This window comes from Parasteatoda tepidariorum, chromosome 10, assembly GCF_043381705.1.
Source record: "Parasteatoda tepidariorum isolate YZ-2023 chromosome 10, CAS_Ptep_4.0, whole genome shotgun sequence".
In the NCBI taxonomy this organism is placed as follows: domain Eukaryota; kingdom Metazoa; phylum Arthropoda; class Arachnida; order Araneae; family Theridiidae; genus Parasteatoda; species Parasteatoda tepidariorum.
The window spans coordinates 19,183,764-19,200,290 of record NC_092213.1 but is presented as its reverse complement, the minus strand read 5'-3'; the positions used below and the strand labels follow the sequence as shown (position 1 = coordinate 19,200,290).

The 16,527-nt window shown below is 32.5% G+C and overlaps 1 protein-coding gene across 2 annotated transcripts in view; it reads left to right on the top strand.

Moving 5' to 3' along the window:
• Positions 1–16,527, top strand: part of LOC107448963 (cytochrome P450 4V2-like) — a 45,327-nt gene that overhangs the window by 1,567 nt on the left and 27,233 nt on the right. For both annotated transcript variants that reach the window (XM_043045896.2, XM_071186388.1), the window contains exons 2-7: positions 4,135–4,278; positions 5,651–5,763; positions 8,693–8,778; positions 10,894–11,084; positions 12,008–12,077; positions 14,783–14,909. In XM_043045896.2, the coding sequence (XP_042901830.1) occupies positions 4,143–4,278; positions 5,651–5,763; positions 8,693–8,778; positions 10,894–11,084; positions 12,008–12,077; positions 14,783–14,909 (723 nt within the window). In that variant the 5' untranslated portion in view covers positions 4,135–4,142. The remainder of the gene's footprint in view (positions 1–4,134; positions 4,279–5,650; positions 5,764–8,692; positions 8,779–10,893; positions 11,085–12,007; positions 12,078–14,782; positions 14,910–16,527) is intronic.

The window sequence follows — 16,527 nt, the reverse complement described above, 5'->3', positions numbered from 1 at the left end:
ATATATTTATGTATACTCCGAGGAATTATCCAAAACAAATCAAACTTATATGAAATGTGAAATGAGTTAAGGCATGCATATAATTAGGATCAAGGATCATGAGGTGATTGTACATATCGCTGGTTCAAAATTAAAACGACACTTCTGCACTCACTTCTTATGTTATTTGAATGAGAAGTGAGTGCAGAAGTGTCGTTTTAGTTTTGAACCAGCGATATATAGTGCACCAAAAAAAATCAAAAATACGGACCACCCTCTGAGTAACTTTTGATCTAATGATCGGAGCTCGACTTCCTGGGACTCATTCTTAATGGTTCAAGGGAGTAACCTCAAATACGATGATGAATCAGTGTAAAAGATATTTAAGTTACGAAATCTGACACATAAACGAGCTTTTTCTGAATAAAAATACCTTTTGTCAACGGATTTGGATTTTTGAGAGCGATTTATTTGTAGAATACTTCACTATGTCTCGGGGACTTATATTCCAAATGGTAAATTTTCTGCACATAGTTGTAAGATTCATGTATTCAAAGATAATTCTATGATGAAAAAATAATTTTTAGCAAATACTTATTATTTTTTATTATTTTATTAAATAATAGTCGAACACATTTTGAATTTTAAGGTTTTCAGTTTCTTACATAATTTTAAAGTATGTAATTTTGCATAGCAAAATACAAATTTTGTGTGAAATATGTTAAATAGTTTCTGAGGATTCGAATTTTAAATATCTGACTTCTTAAAATTAATTTTCTCAAGAACTGTTCACCCGCTTTTTTCTCATCTCAATTTCGACTCAAATTTTGAATTTTGCCGTGTAAAATTATATACATTTAAAAATGACACAAAAAAGTGTATAACCTTACATTTTAAAATTTTTACGACCATTCTTAATTAAAAGAATAAAAAATAATAAAGATTTACTGAAAAAGTTCTCGATATATAGCGATATGTGCAAAAATTTTATTTAACTATAAGGGGTCCAAACGTTGGTTATTTCTCCTGACCAAGCTATGGAGACCATATTGAACCCACGACCTCTTGGACATGAGCCCAGTGCCCTACCAATGTGGCTATACCGGCCCTATAACTGTTCATTGGTTGTAACGCGCCTCATTGTCTCCACAAGGCCATTTCTTACATTGTAACTGTGGATATTATGATATTCCAACTATGAGATAGCTCGTCGCTCCCCACAGGGAGAAAGAATATAGGCTGCAAAGTAATAACACTGCGACAAAACTGCAGAGATTCCTTTATTGGAATCTAAAGGCATTTGACATTATTTGGACATCCACTCACTGTGAACAATGCATATATTGATGATCACAGGCACGATGTAATAATGTATAGGAAGCACACCAAAAACTAACTATTATAATTAAGATGGCCATGAACGATAACACATTAAATATGAGGTAAATAATTAAAATAATAGGATTAAATGATAGAAAATACAATAGTAATAGGGGCATGAGTAACAGGGCTATTTACAGGTTTGCATTCAGTCGACGCCATTATTATNTATTCGGTTTTTTTTAAAAACTAATGTGATGCACCTATGTATTATGTGAGCTAGACCTGTGGCCAGGCGTGGACTATACGGTTAAGGGTTTTGTAAACCTGTCGGAAGAAACGTCTGGTAGAAAAGAAAAAAAAAGTAACAGGGCTATTTACAGAACTTTCAGGTTTGCACTCAGTCGACGCCATTATTATTTATACAAAAGTAAACATTGAAGATTAACACTAAACTTCAAAGAAATGCAAATTTCAAGCTATGAAGTGCAACCTCCAAGTGACAGACCGTCCCCAACAGGTGTAAACAAAAATACCAGAACCGAATATATGATAAGAATTTGGTTAGTAACGTTTGTAGATCAAAGCATCTGCAGCCGTCGATTGAAATAACGTCACGTGGCCTGAGGCTATTGTTCGAAGGCTCCCTCGTTATATGAAATGATGCTTTTTGCGAATAATATGCTATTTTTATAACTGCTATGACGTTGCAACAGATACTCGTGACTGTTAGGTCAAGATTAGCCTATCGAAAGCCATTGATGTCAATGCTTATTTTGAAAATGGCGCAAAACATCATAGAGAAAAACCACAGTTTTGGGAAAATGAAAAACGTTTGTGGTCTAATTTTTCAATATTTAAAAACTTCCCCAATGCTGTATTTTCTGGGCTCATACAAATTTGAAAAAACTGAAAATAAGGCAGTGGTTTTGATAGTTTTCATTTAGATGGAAAAATGTCACCAAATAGGAATTTTTAAAAATTTAAAGCATTTAAAATGTGTGTGTGTGTGTTTTTTTTTCTATTTTCCTCGACTACGAAAAACAATTTTAACTCTCTCGGCTTCGAAAAACAATTTTTACTGTTGGCTATAGGTTAATATGCAAAAAAGTATCCTAGGTTTTAAGGATTTTAATAGTCGAATTCTGCTGCTATTGTTTCTACATCTTCCTTGAAATATGAACGAAATTCCATAAGAGGATATTCGGAAACTCACTGCTGTACTTGAAAAGTTTAATATCTTCAGTTGTTAACTTTCAAGTTTAATATTTCAGTTTTGCCAGGGCGCTGGGCAGTTTGTATAAATATTTATGCTCAACGAGCAGTTTGGCAACTCGTTATAGCGGCTATAAATTTCCAATGAATATATTTAATAATTTCATATGATAGTGGGCAGTTCGACTCTAGGAATTTTAAAAGGTGTAAGCTAATTGGTGCTGGTATTAACAGTTTTTGTAATGTTTTGCGACCACCTTCATCAGATGATTACATAATTTATTTAAAAATTCAGTACATAATTTTAATAAAGGCTACTTGAGCCGCGATGGCTCAGGGGATAAAGCGTTCGCCGTTCAATGAGTTGAACCGGGGTCAAAGCCCGGCGATGCCTGGTCGATACGAATTCCGTTTTCGGCTTGCCTCGAACACAGTGCTAGCGGGAAATATTGTCAGTTGTAGACGGATCCTGGGTTAGAGTCCTCTTGCCGTCAGGCTAACCATGGGAAATTCTCGTGGTCTTCTTCTCCATGTAACGCAAATGTGGGTTAGTCCCATCAAAAAGTCCTCCGCGAAGGTACAATTTCTCCCAATACTTGAACCAGGAGTTCCCTCATCTTCTGCATTGGGTTCAAAATTACAAGGCCACGTAGGTGAACATTTGTAGTCGTAAACCCAAAAATTGGGTCTGCTGTTCAACAACGGTTATAATATGAAGTAAAATAATGGCTATTTAGTATTAAAATATGTAACAAAACACGTAAGAAATTATGAAATAACTTTTTTATTCTGGTTGGTCGATGACCCTGCATTTTGCAAACTTTGAAAAATAATGCTAAGTAACGGAACGTAAGAGAACTATGATGAGTTTTCTTTCATGAATTAAATAAATAACGTTCTTCTATAGCATGAAGACAAAACTTTTAGAGAGTTTGTCTATTGTAAGAACCTCCCCCACCACCACCACCACAAAATCTGAGGCCGTCTGCTGCTATAGAGACAAGAAATGCACGTTTCAGGGAGGTTTAGCTTCGATGATAGCTTATATGAGAAGTATACCAGATTGGCTGACTCTGCCGCCAGTAGAAGACTTATTTAATCTGATTCAAGAACATTTTTAAGATTCGCATGGATATTTCTTCCTTTACTTAAAATAGTGCTTTTTACCCAATATGTAGCTATTTTTTAAAAAAAGGAAGGAAATAAAAAAAGGAAGAAAAAAAACTGTTGTACCTACATGTTCTATCATTAAGCGCAATGAAGGGTTTTTATGTTACTTTTTAATTTTATCCTTGTTTCCTTTTTATTTGCGCTATTTTTAATATGAACCAGATGGTTTTTTTTCCCAAGAGAGATCTGAGACAGCTGGTTTAATTTCTAAGCTTACACAGTTTTTAAAGCAATTAATTTCTTTCATTAGTTGAATTTCATTAGTTGATTCGATAAAAGTTTTGATCAAGTTGGAAACAGCTCATGTTGTCTATGACGGAGAAATTTTTAATATAAAAAATTAAAAAATTTTCATTACTAACTCTTTTTTCTTGTTTACAGTTTAATTTTTTTCATTTAATTTGGTCATAATTTTCACCTTTTTTTAAGTGTTAGCATTTATTCTTCTAGCTTCTACAATGAAAAAGTTGAAGTTAGACGAAACGACTAAGAACTCCATACCAAAGCAGCAATGTTCGCAAATTCTCCTTTTCTGTACTTTTCTGTTTAGTATCCTTAAAAGAATTCAGTATGGTTTCGATTATATTTTGTGTAGTAAGTATATTTTTACTTGAAGTTGAAAATATGAATTGAATGCTGCTTATAAATGTTCTACCGATCTCAAATTCATATCCGCACGTGAGTTTAAACTTGGAAATAATGATTTGAAGTTTAGCAACTTGACTAATATCATTATGCTGAGGAAAACTAAACAAAAACCTTCACTTTACCTACTCTTTATCGTAAGCCTTGGTGGAATGTGACATTCTCTACTGCTTTTAAATGTGACATTCTCTACTGCTTTTAAATGTGACATTCTCTTCTGCTTTTAAATGTGACATTCTCTACTGCTTTTTATTTAAAAGAGCAGGTTGCTTTTAAGAGCCTAAAATATCTCTCGTTTTCAAACGCAATGAATCTGTTGTCTTTTAAGGGATTTTTGACCATGATGTGTCTTCTATATTCAATCGATGACATCTCCCCGGCAAATCTCGTTTGAAGTTAAGACAGCAAATAGCACTTACCGGAAATTACACTTTCTTATTTTCAAAAAAGAAAAAAAAAGTGTATTAAATACTATGTTTTTGATGACGCGTTCGCATTTAATCATTAATTTTTGCTGGCCGGGTGGCTGAGCGGTTAGCGTGCCTAAACGCGAAGTCAATGGCTGCTGGTTCGAGTCCCACTCAAGGCATGGATGTTTCACTCTGTTAGGTGAGATGTGTGAAAGTGGCCCACCCTATAAACGGGTATCTGTGGCAATGTAGCGAGGGTAACGTAACTCGCCTCTGTGACTTTGGTCGCTGCGTGCGCACCAGACAACGCAAAATGAGCTACAATTCCGGCTCTTTCATGGCGAAAAACGATACGTTCAGTGCCTGCAGCTAAAAAAAAAATTAACAACGTGAGCACAACGCTGAAAATCAAATTATTAATTTTGATAAATTTTTAATATTTTTCTTGTTTTCAATAGAATATGAAAAGAACAAACGTAACTGGTTAAGTCATGAAGTTATAACGGTAAACATCTTAACCAGGCAAAAATTCTAAAGATCCAAATATTTTATGGACATTTCTCTACCTGGATATTTTCTAGAGAAGAAACGAATTTTCCCGGAAATGTAGACAACATTGTCGACTTGGAATTTTGATTTTTAAACGCCTTGTCCAAAAAAGTAATTTTGTCTCAATGTTCTTTAATACTGAGTGAACTAATGTGATGGATAATTTTGGTTTCGATATATAAATAAAGCACGTTTTGGTATACACTATTACATAGTTTCATTTAAAGGACAAAAACTATTTTAATTTTTTGCTCAATGCAATCTGAATTTTATTTTTCTTTGCTGTTTTTAACTCAATTAAAATGTTAATCATATTATTTAAAAATTGCTTTTGAACGCAAATTATTTTATTTTTTCTTTAGGTTCAATGAATCATCTATGCGGATTATGCCTCCTATTTGAAAAGGAACGGATTTTTCAAGCGCTTATTTCGACAAAGACATTTGTGTTTTTCTTCAAACCGGAAACTATAGAAGTGATTTCTTTTAATCCTAGTTCGTGAATCGATAGCAAAACATCATCCATAAAATTTGATCATACATACCCACACACAAAACAGTCATATCGAAGAAGAAAAGTGTTCATAATCAATGATGCAACTGTGTGATAAGATCTCTTGCTTAATTCAGGAAGAAAGTTAAAAATGAAAGAGGGGGGAGGAGTGAAACAGCAGCGTAACTTAAGATAACTGGCTAAATTAAAAATAAATTTACTGTAGTTTATAGAAAATAATATACTGTTGCTGAAATTAAGCGCGTAACAATATTATTGATATTTTTTTTTCTTTAAAAAAGAAAGGAAATATATTGAAGAAAAATAAAGGAAATATAATGGATAAAATGTGTTAAGAACAGCACTTAATTCTTTCTTTAACCCCTTAACGATCTGTTAATTTTCAAGAAAACGGTCATAAAAGTGCCTATTTTGTCAAATACACGTATTTGATCAGTGCTGACATCTAGTTTAAAATAAACTAATTATCTTCAGTTACCTTAAAAATATCCTGGTACTGCCATCTGGTGTGTAAAATGAGAAATAAAATGTTTTCCGGGCAAAAGAAATTAATTAGTTTTTATTCTTATTGGCGCGTTACTACTGAACACTCCAGCCCGGTAATTTCACGAGAGCGAGAAATAGAGGGCGAAACCTCACCCCGTCAGTTTCACGGGAGCGAGAAGGAAGGTGTTAAAATCCGTTTCACTGTTTATTAAGAAATTTTTCATTTCATCCAGCACATTGCTTGTTGTCTCTGGTTTGACTCCATTAAACGCCACAATATTTCAAATCATGGTTGCAAAACTGCTTCAATTGATGTTTGTCGTCGGATTGGTTTTCAAATACGTGTTTCAAGACGTCCCAAAATACTTTTCCTTCTTCAGTATTCATATTTATATTAAAAAATCACCGTCAAGACAGTAATTATAAGCTAATAATAAAAGGAATATAAAAATACTTTAAATTATTATTATGTAAATACATTAAGGATGACTGCAGATGAAAAAAAGAATTCTAGGAAAATTATCAAATAGCAGCGGTTGCCATAGGAACACATGCAATGACGACGCATGCGCACTGTTTACTATTCCTCTTGAACACAGTTGAAAAGTATGATGACGTATAAAATAAAGTGCGCACGCCATCAAACCCAAAATAAAACCCATTTTACCAATGGGTAATACTTTCAATTTTCAAGAATTATAGAAAAATCAGTGATTAGTTAAGCTTTCTGTAATCAAAATGAAGTACTAAATTTAATGCGTTAAGGAATAGGAGATGTGTTACTACTATGAAATTCATAATTTCAGAACGCAATTAGCTTGAATTTCTCAATCAGTATCGATTCCGCAAACCACTTTTAAACTTCAAAAGAAAACCGATTTCGCAGTTATTATTGATATTAGGGACGTTTCATAATGCCACGTGTTCATAGCCATACTTTATTACAATTTTGATTTTAGCATTTATTTAACTTACATTTTCATTTTTAAGAAATTTATGCATGCTGTTTTTCCTATTACCTATTAATTAAATGTTGTTTATCAATATTTCTTTTCTTGTGGAAAGTAAAGTTCAATTTCTCAATTAATTTAATAGCTGGGTTATAATGCATCAAGTCGAAACATTGCTGTATATACTAAAAAATTAAATAGATTAGGATATAAATTATGTCTGACGGGAAAATAAGAGGTTAAAAAGAATATGTAATTAATTTTCAAACTCACTTAGACATAGATTTGAATGTATTATTTATTTCAATGCCTATTATTTATAATCTTTCGTTACATAAAAGCTAATTCGTTTAAATGAAATTATCTCAACTCAGCCTTCACTACTTTTTTAATTACTATCACTTATTTAATTAATAGCTATTGTCTTATTTAATGTTTTAACATAATTTGAAATTTAACAATACTTTGGCACCTTCAGCATCGGTATGTGAGCATGTCCGTTTTTGAATCTTATACCATTAAACCCTACGCCAACTCAGAAATCAAAATCTAAAAATTCTGAGCTCTTTTATGTTCCCATTATTTCAACTGTTTCCTGTAATTGCGCGAACATTAGAAAAAATTGCAAAGCATTACATGTTATTTATTGCAAAACATTGCAAGATCAGATTTCGTACCACAAAATTGGCGAATACTTGGAGAGTCACGAAATAGTTTTTGAAGACTTGAGATGAATTTTCTATCTTCATTTATTCATTTTCCTTTGCTCTCTGGGCACAAATGTTTATATGCTAAAAATTTTCATCTATATATTTTTATATATATAAATATATAATAAATATCTTTTCAGACTAAACTCAAAAAGAATTATATCTATCTGCAGATAAGCTTATCTGGTTTCTGAGAACATTAAATTTCTCTTTCAAGTACTTAACTTAGCCCTTCGCGTATATAGTAAGTTCCGTTGAATAGCGATGAAATCTTTATTTGTAAAATGAATCCACACAGCGCAGAAAAATATCTTAAAGATGCCAAATTCCCATTAAAATCAAGACTATGTTGAGATATTAGTTCATCTCCATCTGGTCTTAAGATCTTCCAGACGTCGGTTCTAACATCTGGATTTCATAGATCACATGACATGAACATATGTTACGTTAAAAAAGTGTACACTTATATTTTGGAAATGAAACGGTAAAGATGTGTCCCGGAGCTTCTGCTCCGTTTGTATATAAATTGTAAATAGATTTCTTTATTCTTTTCTCAATAATAGCATAGAAAATTCATTATGTTGTCATCCTTATAGAAAAGGATATTAAAAATAATTAAAATATGACTACGAAAATTGGAACCCACAAAATAATGATTAATGAAAAGCCACGGCTCATGTCATATATATATATATATATATATATATATCGTTTGAATGAATCATAAGAGGTTTTTCTCCCTTAGGTTGTGTTAAGTAGTAATACTAATATTGATAAAGCTGCGGCATATAACTTTTTGCACCCATGGCTTGGAACTGGTCTTATTACTAGGTAAATCTCACTAATTCCTTATATTTAAAACATTATTCTATAATATTTCGAATTTTAATTTTTATCAATCTTATTAATGATGATTTTCAAGTTTTGTTCTACTAGATCCCCTAGACAATCCCACTCTATGTAACGAATTATTCTATTTAAAATCTTCTTAAAATGTCTGTTGCGGGTTAAGTTCTTCTAGCTGTTGTTATTATTATTTTTTTTAATGTTGTGAGAATATATTTTATGAAAATAAATATGTATCAGTTTATTTCCTGTTTTGAAACCTTTTGTTTGGCGTAGCATGGTTTTTTTTTTTTTTTTGGACTTAGTTGCTATAAAAAATTTCATTTAAATCATTAAAATGAGAATCATTAATGTATGGCTGCCAACTTTCTTAGCTTTTTGCAAAAAATTCTTCCTGTGGTAGTTAAGTTTGTATCTTAATGTAGGATTCATTGCTTTTCAAAATTTGTTTTAAATTTATTTTCCATCCCAATGCATGTAAATAATTCAACTGTTGACGAGGCTTTTAAAATGCTGTCAAAAATACCAAAAATGTTGAAAGCTTTTATTTTTGTCAACCAATCTCTAAAATATTTTGCGAAAAGATTAATACTCGGCAGCCTCGTTAATGTCACGCTAAGCCCCACATTCATTTCAATGCATTGTACCATTGGCTCTGGCACCACTAAACTCCGTGCTTAACCCTTTCGTTACGGCAGTTCACTCCGCTGAAGTGACGCAATTGAAAGGAACACCGCGAAACGATATGAGCTGATTACATGTCGGTAAGATGAATGGCTTTTTTTATGCAATAGTTACATTACAATATATTTTAAAAGTTGTGTAAGCATTATAAATAAATATGCTATCGACTTATAAAACATATTATACGCAGTCAAAATATACTTTTAGTGATATTAATCCAATATAGATCAATGGAATTTTAGCCTGTGGCAATTTGAAACAGAGTGGGCCGCTTGTCAAACGTTGTTGCGCTGACGACGCTACATGCAGCGCTCGTATACAAAGGGCATCGCGTAGATTCTGGCGAAATACGACACTCGTAACGAAAGGATTACTAAGCCTGCATTTAACTGGACTAAGCCTGCATTTAAATGCATTTAACTGGAAAAGCAATGTTGCCCCGCCTACCGCGACCAACTAACTCGTCTTTGCTTTTTCATGTATGAAAAACAAATCTTAATGGTTCAAAGGATTACTCTCCAATATGATAAATGTGCTTACTATAAATTAAATGTGCTTACTATAAATTAAAATACGGAATCAAACGCAAAAACATACTTTCTCCAAACAAGCATACCTTTTTAGACGAAGTTTAATTTTTAACTATCTATATAAGGTAGCCGTTATTTGGAAAATATGGATCTTATAGTCCAGTTAGGCGAAGCAGTTGTAAGGATATGGAATTCCTTGTGTTAATTTTTCTTTTTTTCTTTACTTTTTGGCTGTGTATCTAGACTTTAATGAGCAATTCAAACAATTCTTACGCTTACTTCGTTACCAAAAGATAGTTTCATAGAAAAAGTAGTTTTTAATGAATTATTTTTATTGTTTTACTTAATAATTTTTGAAAACATCGGAATTGTAAGACATGCATTTTTACATTTTCTTCAACTCAATAGTAGAATATAGTAATATTAAATGACAAAATATAAAATTTGAACTAAATTGGTCAAATAGTTTGCTAAAAAAAGTTTCAAAAAGTCGTATTTTTAATTTTTTAATCAAAGTTAAGTAGAGTTGTGTCTTTTTTTTCTAGCTCACTGTACGTATTTTTTGCTCACTGCTCAGACGAATTAGCACTAAAATGCATAACCCGTTATCTTAGTTTATATAAAGATATGCAGAGTTATGCGCATTGAAAAAAAAAATTGCATTAACAAGATAATACTAAACTAAAATCAAGAAATCGCTAGAACAAATCTTTGGTTCCTTCAAATTCCACATATCGATATTTACCATAATAATAATTTACGTCAGCTATTGTCATCACCCAATCAATGTCCTGTTTTGAACTTAGCACCATGACCCATTCTATGGCACATCAGCACATTGTATGTTATTGATTTTAGCTACTCATTTAGTATTTTTTATTTTCAGCTCTGGTAAAAAGTGGCGTTACAGAAGAAAACTATTGACCCCGACTTTTCACTTTCGAATATTAGAAGATTTTTTACCTATAATTTCCGACCACTCACATATTCTTGTCTCACGACTACGTGACCTTGAGAAAGATTCATGGATTGATATTGTTCCTTTTATTTCTTCTTGCACTCTTGATGTTATATGTGGTAAGTGATGTTGCCTGAAAAATTATTTGTTCGACACACTCCTCTCTCTCTCTCTTCAAATTTCGCCCCTCAGCAAAATCTTGTCTCAGGGTCAAGGCACATCCGATGCCCCGAATTGGACCTTTTCATTCTTCTTATTCTCTATTGCAATATGGTCCCTTCTTTGCATTTCATACATTCATTCCTCGAATTTAAAAGATCATTAACCAACACACTATACAACTTCAGGTACGCCGTTTTTTTAACTGCCATTATCCTGATCCATTAACTTAAATGCGTGACATCAAACCTTTATTGAATATCTTAAAGACAGCAATATTTTGAAAATATTTTAACCAGACTTTAAATTTCGACATTATTTTGGGCGTGGTATAGTCGTTTTTGACTCTTGAACAAAATTTATAAAACTTACCTTTCCCTGTCTTGGAAAACATCCATTAAATATGACTTGCTGCTACAATTCAGTTTTTTTTAATCATTAACTGTGTTCTTATATCATTAACTGCGCTCATAATGTTTTTAGTTTATGACCAGAACAGAAAAAAATCCAAAGGCCAAAGTTGGGTTTTTCCTGGAAGCAACAAATTGGGCCATCTTGCTCGATCCATTGAACTTCTTGTTAAAGGCTTCAGATACAGAATCTCACATGCGGTTGAAATAAGGAGTAGGGAAAAAACTTATTTTCGTTCACTACATTTCACCAACACAAGAATTATTTCCGAAGTTTAAAAATTTATTTTTACAGAATATTTTTACAGTTTTAGTAACATAGTGTGAGTAAAAATTAAATATTCCCTGTAGTTTTATTAAATGTTACCACAATTTTGTAAATCATTTTAAGTTGTACATTTGAGGCGTATATTGTCTTTATAATTTTCAAAAAATGCTTAGTACTTACACAATTATTGAAACTTTTATTTCAGAGACTGCTATGGGTGTAAGAATTAATGCCCAAATGGGTGAAAGCAAAGAATATGTTAATGCAATTCATGAGTAAGTTTTAACCCATTGTTCACTTAAATTTTTGTTTGTTAATTGGCAACAGTTACTTTTCCAGTTCCAATCATTCAATTATGACTCTTATCATGTTTGTACATATTTTTTACTTATCAAGAGATTAAGCCACAGTTGTTGATGAGGTATTTCACAACATTTAGCTGTTACAGATTCTACACTTAATAAGCCTGTGGGGATGGTAGTTATCGACAATGCCAACCTTCATCTATGAAAAGGTACCCCGACATAGAGTCGAGTTAACACCTTTTATGTACTAGTGAATTGTAATTTTGAAGTGGTAGATACCCTACAGTACTCCCCCACCAGAATTATATCTGTGATAGAATTCGATGAACGGATACCACTAGTTGATTTGATGCTGTTTTGTGAGAAGCCGGGAGAGCTGTATTAAGATCACCGTACTTTTTGAGTGCTGGTAGTGAGAGCTGTATTAAGTTCACGGTAGTGGCCGTTTCTGTGTTGCCTTAAACAGTCGAGTGTATGTCAGCCGACGTTGTGTTTAATCGAGACAGAGTAGCAACAGCGCGAGGAGGTGGATAATGTGCGCAGTTACAAGTAGCAAGTCAACTGTTCAATGTGGATCATCCAGCGAAGTGGGCGTTACTGTCAAGATAGGCGTGTTCATATGAGGTGGGCGTTACTGCCAAGCTAGGCGTGTTCACATCACGTCCGAAGGTCACCAATGTGGGGATGGTAGCTATCGACAATGTCAACCTTCATTTATGAAAAGCTGTATTTTAAACAGCTGAGCGTTAAAACAGTTCTGCTGTTCAGTGGTGGCGTTAGAGTTGTGCCTCTCAATGCTTTAATGTAAGCATATTGATCGAGGTACCTGCCTCTTCATCTAAGAATTATTTACCAAAAGCAACGGACGTATGAGGTCGAGTAATTAAAATACAGTACAGTAAAATGAGAAAGATATATACGAAAAAAAAGGATCCGAATAATAATTGATAAAATACAAATACGAATACAAGAAGTCCGAATAATATAGGAATAACATAAAATGCTTACATAATCGAAAAATTAATAATTTGCATATTTACAGCTGAGGGAATAATTACAAAAAAGCGAAATACTAGTATATACATATTTAGTCGGAGTGATAGAGTTGTGTCGTTACTGTGGTGTGTAGACGTGCAGGTATAGAACAAAATAATAGGAACGCCTGTGAAAGAATGGAGTCGCTCTTGACCGTCCAATAAGCGGCGGGTATGTGCCTCCTAGTTGAGATGAAAGGCAAGGCATCTGTCTAGCATTCGGCAGTGTGAGATTTGCATGAAAAAAATCTATTTCTAGCAAAACGAGATTATTTCCGACCTCTCTGACCTTAAAAGAGGCATGATAATCGGAGCTCGCCTGGCTGTATATAAATCGTATGCATCTACATCGAATCCAGATTTTCTTTTTTAAACCCTTCCTTCTCGCTCCCGTGAAAATGACGGGGTGAGATTTCGCCCTCTATTTCTCGCTCCCGTGATATTTCTGGGCTGGAGTGTTCGGTAGTCACTCTCCAATAAGAATAAAACTAATTCATATCTTTTGCCCGGAAAACGTTTTATTTCTCATTTTACACACCATGTGGCAGTACCAGTATATAATTGTAGATAGTTAGTTTATTTTAAACTAGATGTCAGCACTAATCAGTGATACAGGGATAAAAAAATAGGCACTTTTATGACCGTTTTCTTGGAATTAGCCGATCGCTAAGGGGAGCGACTGGCGGAAGCAAATTTTGTAATCGTTTAATTCGTTATTTCAAGGGGTTGTTGCAATCGTTATTTTAAGGGGTTACAGTCGTTCTCATCACCTAGAAAATGCTTATACAGTCTTTTGCACTTTAATGAAACTCTAATCATAGCCACTAGTACCATCATACATAAATTGGATACCATCCAAAATTAGGCTTTTCGTCCGATCACAGGGGCAGTGAAATCAAGACCTGTCAAGTCATACATCAGTTAACCTGATTCTATTTCTGAAAAAGTACTCAAGAGAATATTACAATTTTCGACAATAAATCAATGATGATTGCCTGGAGATGCTTTTAAAAAAGATTACAGTATTATAAACTGCAAAAACTTAAAACACAGAAAAGTTTTCGACAGTAGGCTTGGGACTAAATGGAAAAACTGGAATTCCAGAAATAGACGTCTATCTTCTCACCCGTCCCGAATCCCCTAAAATTGTTGGATTTGTACGTTCGTTTAAACTTCAACCTCCTTGTCAGCAAAACCTCCTTGTCACCTCCTTCAGACAGTAATAATCGCTTTATCAACAATCGAGAACCAACACCCATCAGAAATTTGGACACACGTGTATACATACTAATGGTTCTCTGATGTATAACGGGGAGATGTAATTATAATTGTTGGTGCTCATCTCTCTTATATTGACGGTGATATTTAAGCTACATATATTGCTCTGTTGCAATTGCTGATACGAAAAATACCTTTAATAAAGCTGTAATCCTTTCTGATTCTATGACTGCTCTCCAATCTCTAGCAAGTAATAGTACAGCTGATAAATTTCGTATCTTCAACAGTCAAAATATTCTGAAAGAACTGGCGACTATACATTCTATCAATCTAATGCTAAAAAGTCAAAAGAAATTTTTATTTTAAAAAAATTCTGTAATGTTTATCTACTTTTTAATTGTTCTTTTTTTCTTTCCTCTTTAGAATTGGGGCTATATTCTTAGTCCGCATCTTAAAGCCTTGGCTTTATCCAGATTTCATATTTAGAATAACTTCATCCGGTAGACAATTCTATAAAAACGTAGATCTTGTGCATAGCTTCACAAAAAAAGTAAGTGGTTCAACACAAACATTAACAATTCCCACAAATTAATTAATCGCACAAATTAATTTGAAGATAAAAAATAGGAACATAAATAAAGGTTAGAAGAGTAAGTAGAGGGATCTTTTATGGCGCGTTTTTCTGCAGCACTGAAGCGAATTTGATTTGTCAGTTACATTGGATTGGCTCGAAAATGAATGCGCACAAATTAATAATATTATACGGGATAATTTAAATTTTATAGTTAATAAAGTTGCAAAGATAATTAAATCATCAAAATTATAAAAGATAATTAAATCATGAATAAATCTAAAGACAAATTTAATATTAAGAGTGCATTTTTTTCTTCATAATAGCGTAAATGTATGTTAGCTAAGAGAGATGAAAAAATAGATCCTTGCGGTATTCCATCAATTTGAATAAAGTTATGTTTTGTAAAGATAATTATTAAAAAGACAAATATTAATTAGAATTTCCCAATATTCAAAATCGGAAATTGAGTATATTATTAAAATCATATTAATAACTCAAAAAAATATCTTTTAGCTTAAAAAGGGGAATGCTATTGAAGAGATGCCGGAAATCATCAGTCGCTGCAGGATTAATTTTATTTTGTTTATTAAATTCTAAACTCGGTTGACTATTAGTGATAATACAAGAAAAAACTTCTTTAAAAGCATTGTTGATAATTTTATTTAATTAGTTAGAAAAAATGGTGCCAATTTAGTGCATAAATTATAGCATTAAATGGTATCCACAAAATTTCATAAAATTCATATTAAAATTAGAACAATCAGATGTGGGTATATATGTATATATATGGGTGATTTTCACGAAGCATGACAATTCTGACCAAAAAATTTCTTCAAATTTAAAGTCCTCAAAATAATTAAATTTTTTTTGTATACTTCTTTAGCTACACTTAATAATATCGAATAGACAGTAGTGTACTTTATTGACATTTGCTCGAGAAAAAAAATAAAATAGAAATTCACCAAATCTTGAATGCCAGGAAAATGACACATTACCTTAGAAGTTTAAAAAACAGTCATTTTAAGTTAATAATAAATAACTCAACTTAAGCCTTTATGTTAGATGGACCATAAATTGCTTAAATTAATTATTTTTATCCACTGTAGAAAGAAACAAAAAAACTTTTGTTGCTGGTATGAGAATAAAATTGTGTATAATAATCAATCATTAAATAAACATATAACTTTGATTACATCCAAGCATATTACAATCATTCATAAACTTGGTATTAGGTTAATATTTGCTTTCCTTCATTACAGTATTAGCAGTTAAAAAGAATTTCTTGTAACACTTCAATGTCCTGGCATTCATAAGCCAGGATAATGACAAATTCGCCATTTTATGGCATATAACTTTACTTTAATTTAATATTTTGGCCGAAGACGTTTGTATTCTGCAGGAAACAACAGTATTTCTTAAAATAACTCAGATAAATCTATGTAGTTTTTGTTATTAATGATTTCAAGAAGCCAGGAAAATGACAGCATAAAAACCTACTCACCTTGAAAAATTTTTTGAAATAGATTTTGAGCCAGAAAATTGGTTCTTTATTTATGCAACAAGACATGTTCAGATAGGAGGGTATCTAATCAAT